This window comes from Erythrolamprus reginae, chromosome 1, assembly GCF_031021105.1.
Source record: "Erythrolamprus reginae isolate rEryReg1 chromosome 1, rEryReg1.hap1, whole genome shotgun sequence".
Taxonomy (NCBI): Eukaryota; Metazoa; Chordata; class Lepidosauria; order Squamata; family Dipsadidae; genus Erythrolamprus; species Erythrolamprus reginae.
In genome coordinates, this window is record NC_091950.1 from 166,510,130 (window position 1) to 166,533,043 (window position 22,914).

At 37.7% G+C, this 22,914-nt stretch overlaps 2 protein-coding genes and 1 long non-coding RNA gene across 8 annotated transcripts in view; 2 read left to right on the forward strand and 1 right to left on the reverse strand.

The window, feature by feature from the left end:
* ACMSD (aminocarboxymuconate semialdehyde decarboxylase) overlaps positions 1–1,558 on the forward strand; it is a 41,349-nt gene extending 39,791 nt beyond the window's left edge. For all 3 annotated transcript variants that reach the window (XM_070731245.1, XM_070731236.1, XM_070731255.1), the window contains one exon: positions 1,329–1,558. In XM_070731245.1, the coding sequence (XP_070587346.1) occupies positions 1,329–1,391 (63 nt within the window). In that variant the 3' untranslated portion in view covers positions 1,392–1,558. The remainder of the gene's footprint in view (positions 1–1,328) is intronic.
* The window catches only part of CCNT2 (cyclin T2), a 365,293-nt gene that overhangs the window by 329,972 nt on the left and 12,407 nt on the right, over positions 1–22,914 (forward strand). Inside the window, exons 1-5 of one of the 4 annotated variants that reach the window (XM_070731328.1) lie at positions 8,306–8,578; positions 12,164–12,245; positions 15,061–15,189; positions 18,687–18,747; positions 19,006–19,068. In XM_070731328.1, the coding sequence (XP_070587429.1) occupies positions 8,370–8,578; positions 12,164–12,245; positions 15,061–15,189; positions 18,687–18,747; positions 19,006–19,068 (544 nt within the window). In that variant the 5' untranslated portion in view covers positions 8,306–8,369. Of the gene's footprint in view, positions 1–8,305; positions 8,579–12,163; positions 12,246–15,060; positions 15,190–18,684; positions 18,748–19,005; positions 19,069–22,914 lie in introns of those variants that run through there. The other 3 variants (XM_070731337.1, XR_011557138.1, XM_070731345.1) reach the window with 3 other exon arrangements.
* On the reverse strand, positions 1,639–8,092 carry LOC139155899 (uncharacterized). Its single transcript, XR_011557130.1, has 3 exons — positions 7,939–8,092; positions 6,381–6,501; positions 1,639–2,360 (listed from the first exon to the last, which is right to left on the reverse strand). It is a non-coding gene; the product is annotated as an uncharacterized lncRNA (long non-coding RNA).

The following is a 22,914-nucleotide window of genomic DNA, read 5'->3' on the forward strand; positions in this document are numbered from 1 at the left end:
CACACAAGATCATGTTTTGAAATATTATGAGACATTAGGAGCAAAGTTAATATGTGGTCACTTACCATCATAGGAAATCTGAGGGCAAGAATGGAAGAATTTATAAAATGTTATTTTTTCCTAATAACTGGTCCTCTGAATAAATGAGAAACAGACTATAATACCAGCACCCTTTTCCAATGGCTGGAGTATTGGGTTACAAATTTTAAAAAGTCTAATAGAAAAGAACAAGCTCCCTATAAAAATTCTAAGGTTATCGTTTCAGTATTATGGCAGTGAGATTTAAAGTAAAATATCTACCTCCAGAATAGAATAAATGTTGCCTCTTTGGGCCATTTAACAGTAAACCTGTTTTGCCCTACCATAAAGTAGATTTCCATTCAAAGCCTGGCAAAGAATTACCCACTGTCATTTTAAAAACTGTAGGAAATAATATATTAAATTATTTTAATGTGTGGTGAGTAACTGAGTAGAAAACTATCAGGAAATCCAAGTGCTATAATTTGGGTTTCTAAAAATGTATTTAATTTATATGCAACCCATCTCACTATCATTTGACGATAATACGTCAAATTATGTCAGGAAGCTTTTGAAAAGTAATTAAAAATTTCAGTGGCAAAAATTAAATGGTTATGATTCCATGTTTAAAACAGTGGGCATTTTTTTGTGAGAAGATACCACGTTTCACCAAAAATAAGACCCTGTCTTATATTTTTTGGAACCCAGAAATAAGCACTGGGCCTTATTGCCACACACTCAAAAACCTAATTGTGCTTATTATCAGCGGATATCTGATAATCCCCTGATAATCAGAGGGATTTTAAATAGTCACCAGGAATCAACTAGATTCAGTAGAGTTTTTACTTTATCAGAGAATCCATGCCTTTTTTCCATCAATTTTACTTTTTGATATATGCCCTTATCTTCTAATTCAAGTTACCTCTCCGCAATATTTGATAGAATAGGAAGGGCTGAACATTTCTATTGCAATAACACTGATATCTGATGGAGATGTATTGGTAACTTGCTCTGCACCTGAAGCCACATAAAGTGATTAAAAATCATATTAACCTGAGAATAAGATACATTTGACAGGTTTTTCAGGCATACCTATCTGTTGTCTATCTGTTCTCCCCATATCATTAGCATGTTCTGAGCGATTCTGAGAAGCATCTACTTAATGTAGTTCATTACAATACATAATTAATTTATGAATTTATTTGTAAACAGCAATCCATTGAGTATTTGATTAAGAAGTCTTCTAAGACATCATTTGCATATGTGTGTGTGTGTATGCTTTTCAAAATCTTCATTCTTTTTTGTTACAGGAGAAACTCAAGTCTGGCAATGCTCTTTCATTTTTGAATATTGACAGAAAACAATTTGAGTAATAACAGAGCTGCTGTAATTATATATCAACATCTTTAGGTTCTGAAGGACAACCATAAACTTCATCTTCATATTTATGCAGTATCGTGCCAATTTCAGATAATATACATGTGCTGAAAACCTGAATCTAGGTTTTAATAAAACCTTATAAAACTGTATGAACTAAGAACCTTTTGAGAAGAATTTTTCTTGTTATATATGGAATAGACAATTTCAGCATGACATTAATGAATGATTATCACTTAAATTTATATACGTTTGCCTCTTTTACACAAAGTTTGCATTGTTATATAAAGACTTGGAGAATTTATTTATATCCAGCCTTTTCAATTTTAAAAATAACTCATGTCAATGAAAATATCCCACATGCAGTACCTTCCTCTTCCTATTTTTCCCACCACAACAACTGAAAAATATTTACTGTACTGGGTTGGCCTCATACTGGGAGAACAGGGCCTGTAGTAGACTTAGACTAACTTTATTGTCACTTTCAATGTACACTAATCAGCATACATTGAAATAAAATTACGTTGCATACAGCTCACAAAGGATCATCACCTCCAATATACACTATATAAACATGACAAAATAAATAAATAAATAAATATGCACATGCCCACATACATTATATGACCCAGAGAAACAACACAATCTTGCTCGGATGTATACATGTACATGGCAAGAAAAACGAAGCTTGCAAGTTTACCAGATGGATGGCAGGGCAACGAAGCTGTTACAGAATGTGGTAGTCCTGCTAGAAATACTTTGAAATGTCCTCTCAGAGGGGAGCAACAGAAACAGATCATAAAGTGGATGTGCAGAATCTCTAACAATGCTTGGAGCCTTAGGCACATAGTGCTTATAAGCAGTATCTTGAATAACAGGAAGCGAGCTTCCTATAATCATCTTTTGCCACTCGCTTTCTCTCTGAGACACTGCAGCCACCAAACCAAATGCTCTTGATCATGCCTCTGTAAAAAGGGGCCAGAAGAGAAGGGGAAAGATGTGTTTATTTTATTTATTTATTTTATTTATATATTTGTCATACAAGTATAGAATTATAGTTTGTATTAACATAAAGTATAAAGAGGTGATAAAAAGGATAATAGGACAGAAGGATAGGGATGGTAGGCACAATAGTGTTTTTATGCATGCCCCTTACAGACCACCTAGAAAAGGGGAGAGGTCAACAGTAGATAATTTAATGTTAGATTCTTTGGATGTTCTTCTCATCCAACACAGGAAATGACAATGCTGGTTAGCATGCTTCACTAAGGATGGCATGTGGAGTAAGTGCTCAGTAAATTACTGAAAGCCTGAAAGTTTATATCATAAGCTTGCTTCTGACCAAATATCATTTCCGCTTTCATTTCACTCCCTGTATTCACCTCCCCAAATCAGGCAAAACTATTTGAGTAGGTAAGTCTTCAGCTTATCACAACTGACCCCAAAGTTTCCATTGCTAAGCAAGACATTTATGAAGTGAGGTTTGTCCCATTTTACCACTTTTCCTGCAACATTTGTTAATCAGCATTTTGAACTCTAGCTGGAGGCTGAAGCCAAATATCCAGATTCACTGGCCATCATTCTAGATGATTTCAACAAAGGTAACTTAAGGAAAGAGCTTCCAAAATACTTTCAGGATGTCCATTGTCCCACCAGAGGCAGGAATACTTTAGATCACTGCTATACAGCACTAAAAGATGCTTATTGGTCCTTACCATGAGCAGCTGGGGGCCACTCTGATCATTACATGATTCACCTTGTACCTGCTTACAGACAAAGACTTAAAACCAGGAAACCAACAATTAAATCAGTGAGGACCTGGACTGAGGAGGCAAAGTTAAAGTTACAGGCTTGCTTTGACTGCACCTACTGGAATATTTTTAAAGATACCTGTGCAGACCTGGATGAACTCACAGATACTATAACATCATGTCACTTTCTGTGAAGACCTATGTGTATCACCCAGGAACTTGCAAATATAGAGTAATAATAAACCTTGGTTCACAGCAAAACTTAGGCAGCTACGTCATTCCAAAGAGGAAGCCTACAGAAAAAGTGATAGAATGCTGTACAACCAGGTCAGAAATGTATTAACAAGGGAGATCAGAGTAGCAAAGGAAACAAAAACTAAAACTGTTCAATATTACGCAAAATTGTTGATAATTATTGAAGAAGTTCTCTAATTAATTAATATTGAAAATTGATTATTGTATTATTTATATAGTTTGTGTATCAATAAGATTATTCTTGTTCTATTTTGCTTTATCCTTAGACATAAATTAACTGAAAGAGAATTACAGTGATCCCTCGATTATCGCAAGGGTTCCGTTCCAAGACCCCTCGCGATAATCGATTTTTCACGATGTAGGGTTGCGGAAGTAAAAACACCATCTGCGCATGCGCGCCCTTTTTTTATGGCCGCGCATGCGCAGATGGTGGAGTTTGCGTGGGCGGCGGGGAAGACCCAGGGAAGGTTCCTTCGGCCGCCCAGCAGCTGATCTGCTCGGTAGCGCAGCAGCAGCGAGCAGACGAAGATCGGGGTTTCCCCTTTGCGTGGGCGGCGGGGAAATCCCGATCTTCGTCTGCTCGCTGCTGCTGCGGCCGCCCAGCAGCTGATCTGCTCGGTAGCGCAGCAGCAGCGAGCAGACGAAGATCGGGGTTTCCCCGCCACCCACGCAAAGGGGAAACCCCGATTCGGCTCCTCGCTGCTACCGCGCTGCCGAGCAGATCAGCTGCTGGGCAGCCGAAGGAACCTTCCCTGGGTCTTCCTCGCTGATGCCCCAGCTCGCCCGCCCGCCCGCCGCCCGCCAGCAAGAGGGGGAGAGATAAAGAGAGAGAAGGAAAGAAAGAGATGAGAGGGAGGAAGAGAGTGTGAGAGAGGAAGAAGCAAGATAGAGAAAGGAAGGAAGAGAGTGACGTCATCAGGTGGGAAAAATCGCGATATAGCGTTTCGCGAAGAACGAGATCGCGAAAATCGAGGGATCGCTGTACTACAAATTCTTATTTACAAATAGATAAATAAGAAGTGAAAAGAGACATGGATGAGACATATAGGGTACACACAAATTATATAGATTAGTACAAGAAGTCCACATTAAATTTACTAGGGGAACGATAAGGGACAAAATATACAAAAAAACAAGAGGAATCATTATTATACAAAGGAAAAGAAATTATAATATTAAAGAAGATTTCACAGAGATTGGCAAATAATAGAAAACAACATCAACTCCTAACAAATTATTTAGTGAAACATAAATCAATATTCACATGTTCTGGTTAATGCCCAAAAGTGTATTTGTGAAGATAAAAGATTCAAGGTAGACATGTTGGAGAAAGCTCAATAATTCTATAATAATCATTGTGAAATAGAAGAACAAGAGAGTAGCGAAAGTAGATAAGAGGTGAAAATTATAAGTCAGGAAGAAGAAGACCAGACAAATGAAAGAGAAAAAGAAAGAGAAGAAAAAAGGAGACAAAAAAGGGAACAAAAAGAAAGAGAAGGAGCCAAAGAAAGAGTATTAAGAGAAACAAGAAACACAAAAAAAACCCAATATAGGTAAAAATGGAAGAGGAAATCAAAATAACCTCAATAAACATTAATGGATTAAACATATCGAAGAAGAGAAAACAAACATTTGCAAAATTAAAGAAATTAAATTCTAATGTGATAGGCTTTCAAGAAGTTCACATCAAAAAAGAAGATTGTAAGTTACTTGAAAACCCAAAATTGGGGAAACTTTATACAACATTAACAAATAAGGGGGGGGAGAATAGTGACATATGTTAAAGAGACTATAAACTGGTTTAATGTATATGGATGAAGAAGGCACGATTTTAATGAATGAATTGGAAATAGAACAAAAATTAATATTAACAGTAATTTATGCACCCAACAATAATCAGTTAGAATTTTATGAGAAAATAGATAAAAAATTAATAGAATTGGGATATGAAAACATATGCATAATTGGGGACTATAATGCTATTGTAGATCTTACATTAGAATGGGAAATGACATTAGAATTAGGCTGAAAGATGCATGGAGAGAGCAGGCGTGACATGGAGAGATACGAAAGTGCCCTTCCACCTGCCTGCTCCAGGATCTGCCTTCTTGCGCCTCTGACTCTGGCGTTGAGTCTCAGCAGCCTCCATAGCGGGGCCCTCCCACCACCTCGGCTCTTTCCCACCGCTAATTGCTACTCGGTGCTGCTGGCCATGAGTGAAATCATGCACATGGACAACAAACATTTCCTCCCACTGGATAAGTTGCTGCTGCTGCTGCTGCTGCCACTGCCTTCTTTCCAAGGAAATGATGAGGGGCTTGGAACAAATAGGAGCCCCTTGTACTGGGCGAGGGAGTGGCTGCCTCTGTTGCCGAGTGGGCTCATCCCAGGTGCATGGGGCAGGTCCCCCCTTTCCCAGGAAAGTAGTTGGGGGGCTTATTTTGGGGGGGGGCTTATTACAGCACATGTCCTGAAAAGCCCTGTTGGGCTTAATATCAGGACATGTCCTATTTTCAGGGAAACACGGTAAGAGTGAAAAATGGGCATAAGTCACTTTTTTCAGTGCCATTGTAACTTAGAATGGTCTTAAAAGAATAGCTGTACATAGAGGAACACATGTTGCCTTCGCTTTACAAATTTATTCAATGACCATTCAAAGTTACAATGGCACTGAAAAAAGGTGACTTATGCCCATTTTTCATTCTTACAACCGTTGCATCATCCCCATGGTCACATGATCAAAACTTGGATGCTTGGCAACTAGTTCTTATTTATGATCGTTGCAGTGTCCCGGGATCATGTGATCACCTTTTGCAATCTTCTAAGAACCAAAGTCAATGGGGTTAATAACCGGGTTTCTAACTTAACTCTAGTGATTCACTTAACAACCCTGGCAAATGAAATCATCAAATGGAGGAAAAATCATTTAACAACTGCCTTGTTTAGCAACAGACATTTGGGGCTCAGTTGAGGACTTACCTGTGCCTGGCTGACTTACAGGGGTATGTGTCCTTTGGCTTTCCATGCCTATTGAAAACAATGGAGAAATCTCCAAGTCCAGCAACTGGCATCCTTCTGAGAATCAACCTTAGAACGTTTTCTGCAAATCATGACATTTCATTTGGCATGGGATTTTTTTGAATTTCGAAAGTTTTACAAAGCAGTTGAAATGAAAAATACCCACAGGATAGTCTATGTAAGACAAGCCTATAACTGGGTGATGAATGAAAATGATATAATTACTATTATTTTGAAGGATAATCTATTGCAAATTACACAGAATGGTTTTTTTTTTCACCAGAAACATCTATCTAGCAAGAAACAAATGAGATAGGAATAAATTAAATTAAAGAGAAATGGTGGGTGGTTGATCCTCTCGTGTTAATACAAGTACAGTGGTACCTCTACTTAAGAATTTAATTTGTTCTGTGACCAGGTCCTTAAATAGAAAGGCTCTTAAGTAAAAGCAATTTTTCCCATGGGTATCAATGTAAAAGCAAATAGTGCGTGTAAACCCATTAGGAAAGAAATAAAAGCTTGGAATTTGGGTGGGAGGAGGAGGAAGAAGAGGAGGAGGACAGTCACTGCTGAAGGAAGAAGGTGAGGTGAGGGGAATCAAAAAACCCAAAACTTTAAGGCTTAAAAAAAAAGAGGGACTCTGAGCCGAATTGATCCGGCCAGAGCGAAGCACCCCCTTTTGCCTTTCCATGCCCAGATGCTCCAGGAGGCAACCTCACGCCAGGTGTATGGGAGGCAGCATGAGGCAGTCACCACAGCGAAGTGGTTTATTCCTTCTCCAAGCGCCCAGAGAAAACGCTCCATTCGCTCTGGGCTGTCAAAGCCTCCTTAAGCGCCACCGAAAAGCTCCTCTGGCAGCTCAGAAAAGCCCAAGATGGCCGGGATTAAAGGGGAAATGGCAGGAAACTGGCCGGGCCTTCATGCCGTTCTCAAATTTCCTGGGAAATTTTTCTGGGTTCGGATTCTTAAGTAGAAAATGGTTGTTAAGTAGACGCAAAAAAATCTTGAACACCTGGTTCTTATGTAGAAAAGTTCTTAAGTAGAGGCATTCTTAAGTAGAGGTACCACTGTAATCCTCAATTTACAATTTATTTAGTGATTTATGACCGTTTTTTACACTTACAACTGCTGTAGCATCCCCATGGTCACATGATTTATAGTGGGATGCTTGACAATTGACTCACATTTATGACAGTTGCCATGTCCCCAAGTCATGCGATCAAAGCCAACAAGGAAACCTGATTCACTTAACAACCGTGTTACTAATTTAACTGCCACCGTGATTTACTTAACGTGGCAAAAAAGTCATAAAATAGGGCACAACTCACTTAACAAATTTCTCACTTAACAACCTAAATTTTGAGCTCAATTGTGGTCGTGCGTTGAGGATTCCCTTTTTAAATTGCACTGCCCCCCTCAAAAAGATTTTGATGCTGGTAGAAGGCACCGTTGCACAGACCAAAACGTAAGATGAAATCACCTATTTACTATTATGGCTGAGTCGTTTACTTAATAATACCTTTTTGAATATTATTTATGACCCGGAAAAATATGGAGAGAGCAAAAATCCCGAAGAAATCAGGAGGCTTCTTCTGCACGCACGAGCTCTGTTCCCTCAGCTTCTATTATACAGTACTGATAAACAGCCTAAAAATGAAAAACCTTCAGCGCAGCCTCCATAGAGGGGGGGGGGGGGGGACCCAGCGTGTCCTCCGACTCGATAGGGACACTATTTAAATCCGCGCTCCAGTAGTCTTCCGCCAGCCTCTCCTTCCGGCGCAACCCCCACCAGTTTGCAACTCTGTGATTTATTAAACACAGAGTTGCAGAGCGAGACCCGATTTGCCCGCGCTTTGACTTTGAATTCTCGCGAGAAGTGCCGCGATGGAAGAGGAGGAGCCGGGCGCGCCGGCGGCGAGTGCTGCTTCGGGAGGAGGAGGAGGAAGTGTCATGGCGGCAGCGTTGAGTTCCGGACCTTGCGCGAGTTCGGGGTCGCGCGGACCTAGCGGAGGCGGCCAAGGGAGTTCGCGTTGGTTTTTCAGCCGGGAACGGTTGGAGAACACGCCGTCGCGGCACTGCGGCGTCGAGGCCGACAAAGAGCTCTCCTACCGGCAGCAGGCGGCCAATCTCATCCAGGATATGGGCCAGCGCCTCAACGTGTATCCTTAAAAGCGGCCGCCCGGCGGGCTCGGAACGGGGAAAGGGGAGGCCGGGGTGGTGTGTGAGGGGAAGGAAAAAGAGCCTTTCGTGTGTGTGGGAAGAAACGAGGCCTGGTCCCGGGGGCTCCTTTCGGAAGGCCGCCCCGATGGCGAGCCTGAGAGGCCTCGCCTGCTGTGGCTCCACCCCCCGTCGGCCTCCGCTCCCGTCTTCAGGGGGGAGAGTCGGGAAGGCGCCACGGGCTCCCCCGGGAGTCAAGGAGAAAAAAAAGCGAGGCCGAGTTTTCGGCGCTTGCCTGCCTCCCTTTGCGCTCCGGGCTGGGGCTTAAAGTTTTTCCACGCGGACACGTGCGAGTTGGCTTGTTTTACAACCGTCCACCCACTCAATTCCCTTCGGTTGGCCGGGTCTCGAGGAGAATGGCGGTTGGAGTTTTAGCCAGGGGCCTTTTTTTTTTTCTGTTTGGTTGATTGTTAAAAGGATCGTGGGCTGTCTAATGGCTGCTTAAACACGGTTTGGGAATCTCAGATTTGTAATGGTGGTTTTTTTCTTCCTTTTTTTTTACCGTTGGTGGTGATTTTTTAAAAATTGCGATTCAAGAGAGGCGGTTAATACATTCCGTTGGTTAATACATGTAGACGGTTAGTACATAGAATTCTTTATGGGCCGCGTGTGATTGGACACAAGGAATTTATGCTGTATATGCACTCAGTGTGCATAAAAGAAAATATACATTTGTGAAGAATCATGAGGTACCACACTTATAGAATAGAATAGAATTCGTTATTGACCAAGTGTGATTGGATATACAAGGGAATTTGTCTTTGGTGCATTTGCTCTCAGTGTACATAAAAAGAAAAGATAAGTTCGTCAAGAATCGTGAGGTACAACACTTAATGATTTTCATAGGGGTCAAATAAGCAATCAGGAAACAAAAAACTGTTGGTTAAACTAAATTCCTTCTCCCCTCCCCCATGCCCTCTTTTTATCAGTAGGTCAAGCTTAAAAGATTTGATGCTTTTACTTCATGGTTTGGTGGCAGAGTAAGGAACAGACAGCAGTTTCCCCCCACTTTTTTTTTCCAAATGCCAATTTTGAGACATTTGATGGGAACGATGGAAAAGAAATTTCATCCAGTTGTTTTAAATAGGAAAGGGTGTATAAATTGTTTTAAAGGAGAGTAAAACAATCTAGGCAAGTTAAATATCATGAAAAATAAGATTATTAAATCGAACTTTTGGTATTTTTGAGTAATGAAATTGAAAATACTGTATAGCCTCTCTGGTATTCTCAACAGGTTTTTTGGAGCTTGACGTAAGGAGTGACTGCTATCATTATTTTTTGTAGTTCTGTATCCAGACTGAATTAGTTTTGTATAAATACAAGAACATATTTAATGAAATGTAATTAAGATATCAGAGTACTTTCAGAATTTTTTAGCAAACCTAATTTAGACCAATATTTCATTTCTATAGTTGCCTGTTTTAATTCAGTTGACTCTGGTAAGCTTATCTAAAAAAGTTAACCAGATTTGGATCTGATTATTACTTGGATGAAACATTGCAGAAACTCCACAGTACTATTCTAGATTGGCAAGTAATAAATTCCCAGCAGAAGGCAGCTACTAATCACTTTCATACTGTTGCCAAGAAAATTGCATGGCTATGTCCATGAAATCATCGAAGTTGCCTCAACTTGAGATATTTCATATCAATTGGAGTTTTTATGGTTCATGTAATGCAAAGCTGCACAGTGCAGATCAGTTAGAACATTTTTAGAAATAAACTTGTTATTTGACATTTCACATATTGCTTGTGAAATCTGTGAAAGTAGTAACCACTGAAAAGGAGAATAGATCTATTTAAATAAACTTTGTGAATACTTAATGTTTAAAGCTAACACATTTTATAGTTTTTATAATTGATAATTTCTATAATTATTTTAGTTTTTAGTACACAAGATGTTAACAGAAGATTATTTCTGAATCATCTTGGCAACATGAATGCTGAATTTTAAAAGCCAACATTTTGTAACAGACACAAGTTGTTAAGCTTTTGAAATGGAATAGTCTGAGTTCTAAAAAAATCAACATTTATGCTAAGTCAAGATGTGGTTCTAAAACTCAGGTTATAGAATAATGTCATTTAAAATGGCACTATGGGAAAAATAATTTTCTAAAAAATATTAGTGTTTAATATGTAACATTAGCACAAATTGCATTTGCCTTTTAGTGGAGAGCATCTGGCCCTTTAAATCACAAACCAGCCTTATCTGCCCACAGGGAATTGTCTGATCCCAAAAGCCAATAAATGAAAAGGGAGTTCTGTCAGATTTTCAGCAGGAAAAACACTGGTGCCTTTTGAGAGAGTTGGCTGGACTTGCACAAGGGGGTTTACCTTAGACAATAAGTTGTTAGGCTGTAGCTGGAATTGCATTAGGATTATGGCTGTAAACATTTAACTGTATCTTGTGTCTGTGGAACCTTACACTCTTTTGGCACCAATAATAAAGTGGATTTATAGTTAAATCCTGGAGTTGTCTGCCTGCCTTCTAGGGCACATCTCAGCTTGACTGAACTATTGATTCCTGAAATTTTATTTGTTTTCCCTTTCAGTAGTTTAGCCAGGCCAAAGCTGTGGTGATTTACCATTAAGTCCTCTCCTGGTTCACCAGAAGACTAGTGTGGAAGGATGAATCTGGTTTATATATGCTGCATGGTGGCAGCAACTTTTCTTGACCTGTTCACCCCCCAGGCATAGGTGACTCAGAACTGAAAGTGCTTGAAAGGAGGGCCTGATCCAACCCTAAGGATGCTTTATTATCCACAGTTGTATCACCATTGTAACTTTTAATCACTTATTTCAAAAATTTCATGGACACCTTTTTATTCTCTGAATGGATTTTTTTTAGTTGGAACATAGAAGTCAGAAATTTTACTTGTGCAACTGGATATAATCATTGAATTGAATCCAGGTTTTATTTTGCCAATGTGGGCACATAGAGTTCCTTTCCGAATGTTCTTATTGAAAAGGAATGCTGTAATGTCTGTATAATAACTGTATACACCATTTTGGAAGTTCCCTCCCAAATGGGTTTTCTATGGGCATAGGGAACTGCCTGGGGGCAAGAAGGATTGCTTTTTTCTTTTTTTTTTGCCCAAACTTTGTTCTAGTTCAGTGGTCTTCACCCTTTTTGTCTTGGTGGCCAGGTGGGGAGGAGGAGATGATCCTGTGAGAGTGGTAGATGCACGCTCTCAGCTCCATTTGCATGCACAGCACATGCTCGCTGCCCTTGCAACCAAATTCTGAATGGGCTGGAGGCTGTGGATCCCTGTCCTACTGGTTAGGACTTTTGCAAATAGCACGCTTGTGTTTACGAGATCTATTTTAGCAAACTACTTCAGTCCCATGAAAATTATAACTTGAAAAAAATCATAACTTTTTTACAAAGCAGCTGAATGCAAGCTTTATTTGTTTTTATTTCTATAGCCCCTCATCTGAACAAGGGTCTCTTGTCAGGGTACATTATAAAAAATAAAAAACAGTTAAAATAGAGGATGCATATGTAGTATTTCCTTGACACAGTTTAAGATCTCAACTTACAATAAACACTGCAATTGTTTATATGCACCGGTTTTATATGCACCATTCATTCACAAAATTCAATAGAAATGTAAGTATATCTCAACTTGACATAACATGTAACTAGAAATGGCTTTTGAAATATTATCCTGTGATTCATGGCTTTAGAAACTTGGGGGGGGGGATGTGTTTGTTTTGTAATATAATCTATTTATAGTATCTTCTTTGTGATAAAGAATGTGTTCTGGACAGTTTCCCAGAATACTTTTTTAAAATGTTTGTTTTTATCAGGGTTTCAATTTTCTAATATACATAATGGGTGAACAAGATATATGAGTTAATAGCTTTTCAATATATATTTGACCAGTAATCATGTTGTCTTCTGTAAACCAAGAACTATATACTATAGAAACCAGTAGCCATATGCTTGGTGTCAACAAGCACATGGGAGCAAAAGAGGTTAATCAGAAATCCAGATCCCAAACCAATGAAATAAGATTTTTTAAAATGATAAATGATCTATATTCAACTTGTGTCAGTGCTATGAAAATCCATATGTTTTGGAAAGAAGCTAAAGCCTAATTCAAATTTACTTTTGCACAAAATTAAAAAGGGACAACGTAATTTGGGGTATTCAGCTTCATGAACTTAGATGGAATTGTTTTCTCATGGGATGCTGCTTATTAAGTCCACTGGAAGTAAACCGTATTAGCATTTCCAGGAGTCAACAGGTTAGCAATGAAAACATAAAGGCTATAGTTCAGACTAAACTGCAGGTACTTTAGTAATGGTAATCTCAGCCTAGCATGCTTTTCTGAATGCAGTTCGCCCTGAAGGTATTTTCTAATAGCCTAGTCTAACAACAACAAAGTAATATTCTTTAAACAAAAAAACCATCAATGGACTTTAGTGTAATCTGGCAAAATGTAATTGCAGGTAACTTGATGTTTGGGATGTTGCCTTGTGTTTTTTAAAAGGAAGTTCTCATGATACAGAATTCTACCTCTAAATACTATTTTATTTTCAAGAACTGTTCTGAGCTAGAAAACTGGATAGAGTTATTAAGAGGGTTAGGTAGATGGGAAGAGTTGCCATTTAATAAATTGGAGTTTTGAGACTAGCCATATCCTCCTTTACTGTACAGCCTTTTTTTTTTTACAAATGCTCATTGGTCAAATATTTTCTGGTTATATGTTAGTATTAATGATGGGCGAACCCAACGATGTTCAGGTTCGGCAAGTTCGGACGAACTTCACGCAAAGTTTGCCCGAACCCGAACGGTCCGTGGCACCAAAGCTCCGCCCCCGGAATCCCATTGTTTTTTACTTTAACAGATTTTTTATTTTTATTTATTTTTATTTTTACGAAAAAAGATGCGGCTGCGCAAGCAAAGGGAGGTCCTTTCATGTAAAAATAAAAATAATTTTTTCGTGAAAAGACCTCTCTGCTTGCAGCGCCGCTGCGGCGTCCTTTTTCGTTAAAATTTTTTTTTACATGAAACGACCTCCCAAGAACTCCAAGGTCTATCCATGAGATGAAGCTAATTGTCTTCTAATAAAAGTAGTATTAGTTAGAGAGAGTTTGACATGAGAAGGAATATTTAAAATTCCAAATTTAGGTACTTACTAGACTTTTTATCCCAGACAGCAATCAAATTTACTGGCTATAAGATGAAGATTAAAATAATTTTGTTGCTTCACACATTGAAAATCTTTTAAAAATTCCGCATTGATTGTGATCAGCATTGCATTGGGCACAAGCCAAAATAAGTGTACCTTTTGATTCTTAACTTCTGTTAAAAATATTTCGAAGTATACAATTGGTCTAATGTTTTTAAGTGACAAAATAAGACTTACAATACTCAATGTTTACAACACAGTATTATTATACAGTAATACCTCATGATACGAACTTAATTGGTGCAAGGAAGAGGTTCGTAAGACGAAACATTGTTTCCCATAGGAAACAATGTAAAGTCAATTAATCCGTGCAACCAAAAAACCCCCCGCAAAAAACCGGCTTTCGGCGACTGCTGGGAAGCCGCGCGGCTGTTTTAAAAGGTGACAGCCGGCCTGGGGGGCTTGCCAGCACCCCCCCGAACCCGGGGTTCGAGGGGGTGCTGGGAAGCCCCCCAGGCCGGCTGCGACCTTTTAAAAGAGCCGCGCCGCTTCCCATCTGTCTCCTGAAGCCGAACACAGAAGTTCGGCTTTGCCGTTCGGCTTCAGGAGACAGCTGCGAAGCGGCACGGGTGTTTTAAAAGGTCGCAGCCGGCCTGGGGGGCTTGCCGGCACCACCCCGAACCCAGAAGTTCGGCAAAAGTTCGGAGTTCGGGGGGGTGCTGGCAAGCCCCCCAGGCCGGCTGCGACCTTTTAAAACACCCGCGCCGCTTCGCAGCTGTCTTCTGAAGCCAAACGCTAAAGCCGAACTTCCGCGTTCGGCTTCGGGAGACAGCTGCGAAGCGGCGCAGGTGTTTTAAAAGGTCGCAGCCGGCCTCGGGGACTTCCCAGCAACCTCCCGAACCGAACCCGGGGTTCAGCAAAATTTTGCCTCTTCTTACGAACTTTTTTCGAGTTACGAACCGGCGTTCAGGAGGCTTCTGGGAAGCCCCGCCGCCCGGCTGTTACCTTTTAAAACAGCCGCGCGGCTTCCCAGCAGTCTCCGAACGCCGGTTCGTAACTCGAAAAAAGTTCGTAAGAAGAGGCAAAATTTTTCTGAACCCCGAGTTCGTATCACGAGTTGTTCGTAAGACGAGGGTTTCGTATCTTGAGGTACCACTGTACTTAGTTAATATTCTCCCAGTGACCAGTAGTAAGTAATATAGCATATTATAAAGCATATACTTTATAATTAAATAATTTAATTATAGATGAATAAATAATATTTTAAACTGCATTTCCTACCCACAGATTATCTCTCCTACTGCGTTATTTTTGGCTGCAAAAGTAGAAGAACAACCACGGAAACTTGAACATGTTATCAAAGTAGCACACGCTTGCCTTCACCCTCTAGAGCCCCAGCTGGACACAAAGAGTGAGGTATGTTTATATAGAGCTTTAACTAGAAGGATTTGCCTATTTTTTCTTTTTCAAATGAAACATTTATATGCTTTAACTTTCATTGTTAATTAACAACAATATATATTTTTATTATTTCTCCTTTTTGAAAAATTTAAATGCAAATGTAATTCACTTCTGCTTAACATTCTACCATTATTAAAAATTATTAACAGTAGGCTATCACAGTAATCATCAGTAAATGACTTAGTATAGATTTCATTGGAGGGAAAATCTTCCTACTAAGGAGAATCTTGTCAAAATGAAATAGTTACTATTTCACTTTGACAAGATTCTCCTTAGCAGGAAGATCATTTATCATTTATATTTTCTGTGACAACCTATGGAATTGTAAAAAAAAAATGTTTTTCCTTATTCTCTGCTTCTAATTTGCTGTCAATCTCCATTAATATTATAGTGCAGTGATGGCGAATCTATGGCACGTGTGCCACAGGTGGCATGTGTACCTGTATCTGCTGGCACCTGAGCTGTTGCCCCAGCTTAGATCCATTGTATATGTGCATGCTGGCCAGCTGATTTTTTGGCTCACACAGCTCTGGGAGGGAGTTTTTGGCTTCCGATGGGCAGGGGAGGGAATTTTCGCTCTTCCCAGGTTATAGGGAAGCCTCTGGATCCTGGGGAATTTGAAAAACGTGCCTACTGAACCCAATTGAAGTCAGTAAATGGGCCATTTCTGGCCTCCAGAGTGCCTCCGGGGGGCAGGGGAAGCCGTTTTTGCCCTCCTGATACACTGAATTAGAGGTCTGGGCACTCAGGCATGTGCGATAGTGCGTGCACACACGCTCTCGGCACCTGGGGGGGAAATGGTTCGCCATCACTGCTATACTGTATTAGTTGTAAAGAAATAAAAAGTCTTTAGGACATTGTGTGTTTTTCAAAATAATATTTTTATTGAAATTTAAAAATACAAAGAAAAAAAATAATACAAACAAAAAATGTAAAGTGCAGGAAAAAAAGGGAAGGGAAATGGAGTAAAATATATAAAAAGTGAAAAAAAGTTGACTTCTCTATTTATTATGACAAGTAGAAGCAATTTCAGTAACTTAATATCTTTTCTAACATTTCAGCCAAAAATCTCTTCATCCCGTATCTCATCTTTTATCTAATGCCCATTAAGAATTACTAAAAATAACAATACAGTATAATAAATAAGAATGTATTTAAACTGTAAATTAATGTTGTATTCCTTTATTTTACAGTGTCTTATTTTTTTCTTAAAATACAGCAAATCCTTTCACATGTATATGTCTATAAACAAATCTTTAAAGCCTCACTATTCAAAGTTAATTAAGAAACATTGTATCAGGAGCTACTAGAAATAACATTGAAAATTTTAATCTTTTAATTCCTTCAATGTCCCACAAATTAAATTTTTATCTCCTTCATTTCCTTTCAATTTTAATACCAGGACTTATCAGTTTCTCTAAAAATATAACAAAATATATCTGCTTGATAGTTATTAAGTAATATCCCAAAAGCTTATTTCTTTTTGCTTAACTTTTCTAGAAATTCCTTATAACTGTAAGGAATACCTTGCCAATCCAAACTAAGGAAATTATCTTATTTGAAATCCACATATCCAAATCATTTTTCTTTTTTATTACTTATGTGTACCTTCCTGCTATTAAAACATCAGCTGGTTTCATTTATAAGACTTGTATAGCATTTTTGTCAGCATCATTGTTTTGTAGCCTATCAATTTAAAATACATATGCAAAGCAACCTGACTCCCTACTTCAAAAGATGAGACTCATTCAAAGGCTCATGCATTTTTTTGTATCTTTTGTTTTGAACCTGTTGTATAGTATCAAACAATCCTAAGACAAAGTTCTGGTACATTGTTGCAAAATATCCTTGAATTCTTCAGAGGTGAAATACTGTTTATTATGCATTAGTGGTTTTTTTCCTTTAATTGTAATCTTTTTGGGATTTTTTGATCGCCTCTAGTAACTAGTCTTTAATTTTTTTTCTAATCCATAATATTTTCCCAGGGAAATGTTTCTTACTTAAATTCAAAATCTTCACATATATTTTAATAAGATTTTTTAAAACCACAGAAAGTATTCTTAAAATTACTTCAAAATCCTATTTCAAGTGAATTTTCCCCTTGCCCATGTAAAAGCTTTCCAAAATTAACATTGCAATCACTCCTGCTGTTTGTTTTCCAAATATTTTTTTTAAAGTTTTAAACTTGCATGGTTTTGGGGTTTTTTTTGCTGAGGATTGAAGAAAATCACCCTGTGTTTTTGAATTTTTTAACATCTAAAACTCAGTTTACAAACTATTCCCAGTGAAAAGTGATTACGAAAGGACATGGTTGAACTAGTGTCCCTGTGAAGGCTTTGAATTGTGGCTTGGGCAAACTGATTCTTCCAACTCCCATAACTCTGAAACCCAAGGAAGACCACGGTTTTACAGTCTCGTCATGGGGATCATCTGTATGGAAAACGATGGGCAATCCCAGATGTTCCTCTTCATCCAGAGAGGAATTTGGGGATCTCTGCTCTCAGGGAACATTATGGCATTGCTTTCCTAGAAATGAATCAAATACTTTATTTAGCTGAATGTGATTAGACACGCAAGGAATTTATCTCCAGTGCAAAAGCGCTCAGCGAACTTGCAAAGCAACACAGAAACCAATAGTAATAATAATGGTTGGAATATTGTACATTTTCCTATTCCACCATTCCTTGCTATTTTGGAAAATAATACCTGAAGAATAAGTTGTCATGGTTGAATGACGGAAGCAGCAGAAAGTATCAGAGGAAATACTGTGAATCCTAAACTCTTCATCCCATCTGGCTAAAATAAAATTGGAAAGTAATATTTGAAATAACAGTAGGTGACAGGAATCTCAGAGTGCAGTGCAGCTCTGCTGGGGCTTTTTGGGGCACTACCATACTGGGGCCTCCTGTGTGGTGGCTGCTTTGGGGGACTTTGCCCTGTGCAGCTAAGGCTTCCGGGAGTAATTACTACAGCTCAGGGTTTTCTTGGAGCCCAGACCCACAGTGTTCCAAAAAAAATCACTGAGCTGCAGCATATTCTTTCCCTGTCCTTGTGCAGCACCACAGCACTCCCCCATTCCCATGCAACAGGCCTGCACTCTTTACTTGAGAATTCTCTACTTCCCATTTAACGTCCATGTGTTTGGAATTACAACAGCTAGCATTGGATTGCATCACTAAGCACTTTACAACGGCATTGTTTAGCAACAGAAATTCCAATCCCAGATGTGTTGGTAAGTTAAGGCCTACCTGTACCTATTTGGAAAAAAAGAAATTTTTGAATTAAAGCTTTTCTGTTTTCTATCCTTGTAATTTTTTTAGCTGCTTCAGTTTTTGTGACCTGATCAAACAATATACCTAAAACAAGCCCATCTATTTTTGGGGAATCATTCTTGGAACTATTAACATGTTAAAATTATATTAATATTTCCAAATTTGTTTCCCAATTTTTAGGCATATCTTCAGCAGGCCCAGGAATTGGTATTACTTGAAACAATAATGCTTCAAACTTTAGGTAAGCATAGTACTTTCAATAATGGAGTGCCTATTAATTTAATATGTTTTAGAGGAGCCTTCGTAACACAAAATATCTTTTAAATATATATTTATGTCTCTCAGAATGATACTAATATGTTGTACATTTTTTATTATTTTAGAAAGTATTCAATACAATCAATGATATATTTTGTTTCTTAATGAGGTTATTGAATAAAATTTAAAGATACGGTTACGAGAACATATAATTTGTGAAATAACACATTTAATTTTTCAGGTTTTGAGATTACCATTGAACATCCACATACAGATGTTGTGAAATGTACGCAGTTAGTGAGAGGTCAGTAACTATTTATCTGATTCCTTTTTTCCATCTCACAAGGGAGATAGTGATGTTGTGGCTTATTAAATTATTTGTGGAATATTATTCTTGTGAATAAGACATTACAGTATTCAAATGTTGGTTTTCTTGGTTCAATAAGCATGCTTAAAATTAAAGAATTATAAATTACAGTAGTGGCCAAAATTGTGGGAACCTTTTGGGGTAATTACCATATTTTTGAGGTTTGATGGCTAATAACACCTCTCTTTTTTTTAGTAGTACCCTGTCTACGTAACATGGATTTTAGCCCAGTTTAATCTTTTCAACCTTTGAGAGATAAAAGTGGTTTTTTTCATGAAATACTAGATTTTAGGCCAAATTCCTGCAATCTGCGTCAAACAGTCCTTGCACTCAACTTCATATTGCATTGCACCATTTCATTTTGGATACACCCAAATGATTTTTTTTCTGTCATGTAGGCACAGCCTCTTAATTCTTCTATCATCACTTGTTGTTGTGTACCTCTTCCTGTCTTTACCAGCATGGTTATAAGTCTCCTTATATCTCTTCAAAACTTAGAAATGCCACCTTTGTTTAAGTTTCCACCAATTTTTCTTCTAATTTCTTTATAACTATAGCCTTGTTCTCTTAATAATACTATTTTACATCGCTTTCTGGGCAACCAGTCAACTCTTTGCACCATTACTTTAATTTTGTTACGTTTTACAAGCTCACTAAATGAAAGAATACAAAAAACCCAACCAACTTGATAATGATCACATTACACCAACAAATGTCCTCTCAGCTACATTAATAACATCAATAACTGAATCCTACTGTGATCTCATTGGCCCCTTGCCAAAACAAAATGACACCTGATTGGCTCTCTAAAACATTCATGCTCATTAGCTACAGATGAAGGAAAGCTACATGATACCAATTTCAAGTTGTGCTTCTTTTTTCTGATCATTTGGCTATACATTTCATAGAATTCAGATAATTGAATAAATTTTGTTGCATTACATTATTGATAAAATTATATTTCCATTATTATATAATTTTATGACACTACTCCAAGAATAAGTAGTGCTATTAGTCATCAAACCTCAAAAATACACTTTCCCCCAAAAGGTCTCCACAGTTTTAACCACTAAATAAGTGGGATTTTTTTCAGTTTTAAAGTTACTAAACTCAAAATTGACAGCTTGATGTTGTTTTGTGAATATTTTCTCAGAGATTGAAATAAGCATCTATCTTATTTTGATCTTATTTTGATCTTTTTTAGAAATACAATAAGAATTCACCACTGTTTCTGTTACTGATTTTGGAAACATGTCTGAATTAGTTTAACTAAATGCCAAATCTTTCCTTAATTTGAAATAAATGGTATAAGTCCCATGATGGCAAACCCATGGCATGCATGCCAGAGGTGGCATACAGAGCCCTCTCTGTGAGCACGTGTGCCATCACCAGTTGATCTTTGTACATGCCGAGGACCAACTGGCGGTGCACATACACATTTTGGAAATCAGAAGACCAGGTGGCCAGCTTGCGCATGCACACTGGCCAATCTGGTCTGAGTTTTCAGAGATCAGACATACGCATGTTTTGGTTTGGGCACTCGGTGACAAAAAGATTCACCATCAGTGGTATAGTCAGTTGCAAGAAAACTCTTTAAAAAGTAGCTCATGTACTGGTCACTTTAGGAGAATTTTGAGAGAAAAATTATATCAACTCTCTGCTTTGGTATATGGGATTTATAAAAGCATTAAACATGGTCTTGTTTCAAAAGTAAACATAAGTTTAAAAAAACTCTGTTCATCAGTTATTATTGAAGGGTTTCCTTTCCCATTTTTTATTTACTACTTCTGCCAAACAATCTTTAAAGTTATAGTACCACAAAAGAAAAAAAAATGATTTATATTTATCAATAGCCACTGACTTTATGTTCACACTGATCTCCCTTCAGGAATATATTCTTGTGAGCCACTCCGAATCTTCGGAGAGGAGCGGCATACAAATCTAATAAATAATAATAATAATAATAATAATAATAATAATAATAATAATAATAATGTAATCTAAAACTTCTAATGCTGTCTAGCCAAGACTTTTATTGTGTTTACATGCCATAAAAAGCATATCTTTTTATGTGGGGGCGGGTTTCAAGTAAATCTGAATACAGAATCTTTCACTGCATTAATATGAGCTGAACATTGATAGAATTCAGTTTCTGAACATGACTAATATACTTTTTTAAATAATGCACCATGTAATGGAAAACTTTTAAACCATGGTGATTTCATTTTAATAACCCAGTAATGGCTCTCACTGAATTTAATGGGACATATTGCCAGATAATCATAGCATTATGTACAGGGTTTCACTGCCTTTTTGCTTTTTTCTACACCCAAGCTTGGACTTCAAATGCAATTGAGGATTTATTATTGATTCCTTGTGACAGTTTTGGAATTAATGGAGAATAACTGGAATAAATATCTAAAAAGAGCAGAATGGATACTGTAAAATGCTGCATATGTGGATTGAAAACTCAGTTTTAAATTTGAAACTCTTTGATTTAATAATTTAGTCTTTTTATATACATTTTTAGTCTTTTGACCTTGAAATTCTTCCAAAAAGATCCATATAGGCTATTTTACCGTCCACCAGTAGAATTTGGTGGTTTTTGAGGCAATTTATAGTTTTCATAAGCAAATTGTGAGTATAATTTGTAGCACTTTGAAATAACATGTCATACTTTTTAAATACTTTTTGCTGAATGTCCTGTTCAAAATTCATAATCGAATGTAATTAATTTCATGGGACATTAGCAACTGTTAATATTTCTTTCAATTGTAAATACATGTGTTTTATTTAATTTATTTGACACCCATTTTACACTCATACAACTCTGATGAGTGGCTTACAGTCTGATAAAATATAAAAGATTAAGAAAAGTAGCTAAGATAGGAGAACCTTACAATGAAGTAGGGAGGTGAGAACATGGCTTTAATCTTATGATCACCTCCAGGAAAACACTTTGGACTCCTGGCCAACTGGCAGAGCCAAATCTTAAGGTTCTTACATAAGGCCAAAAGGATGGGTGAGAGCAGACCTCACTTTGAGGGTTGCTATGTTCTGGGCCTTTGTTAGAACTCCTTGAGCTAGTTAGGATCCAACTCCTGGCTATGGACAAAAGTAGCCTGCAATACAGTACTTTAACCACAGCACCAATATGGCTCTTTAAAACACCATGATCTTAAATTCATGTGATTATCATATTGTAAAATTTCAGAACCCAGGTATAAAATATTGGTTATTTCTTTACATGGACATTAGATGGTTTAAATCCAGATTATTGAAGAGCTAGACTAAATTACCTTTCAAGTATATTAATAACTGATGCAGAGGCTCCCTTCTAGGCTTTTTGATGCGAAATATAAATCTCTTGAACTTTCTCAGTGACACATCAATTATTAGTACTATTATTTCTGATCTATTTCTAAGCTTTAGATTTCTACATTTGTAGAACATTCCCATCTTGTCTACGGATTTTTTTTGTCCCTTATATTTGTTTAATACTTTGACATGAAGGTGTTTTTAATTCAAAATGTTTAATTTCTTGAATTAACATCACTTTTCATATTTATTTAATTTTTAATTCCCCATATTAAATGTTTTTAAGAAAAAATAATATACAGGTAGTCCTTGATTTACAGCAGTTCGTTTAGTGACAGCTTGAAGTTGCAATGTCGCTGAAAAAAGTGGCATTGTTTTTCACACTTAACAACCATTGCAGAATCTCTAAGATCACATGATCAAGGTGCTTGACAGCTGGCACAATACTTATGACAGTTTAGTGTC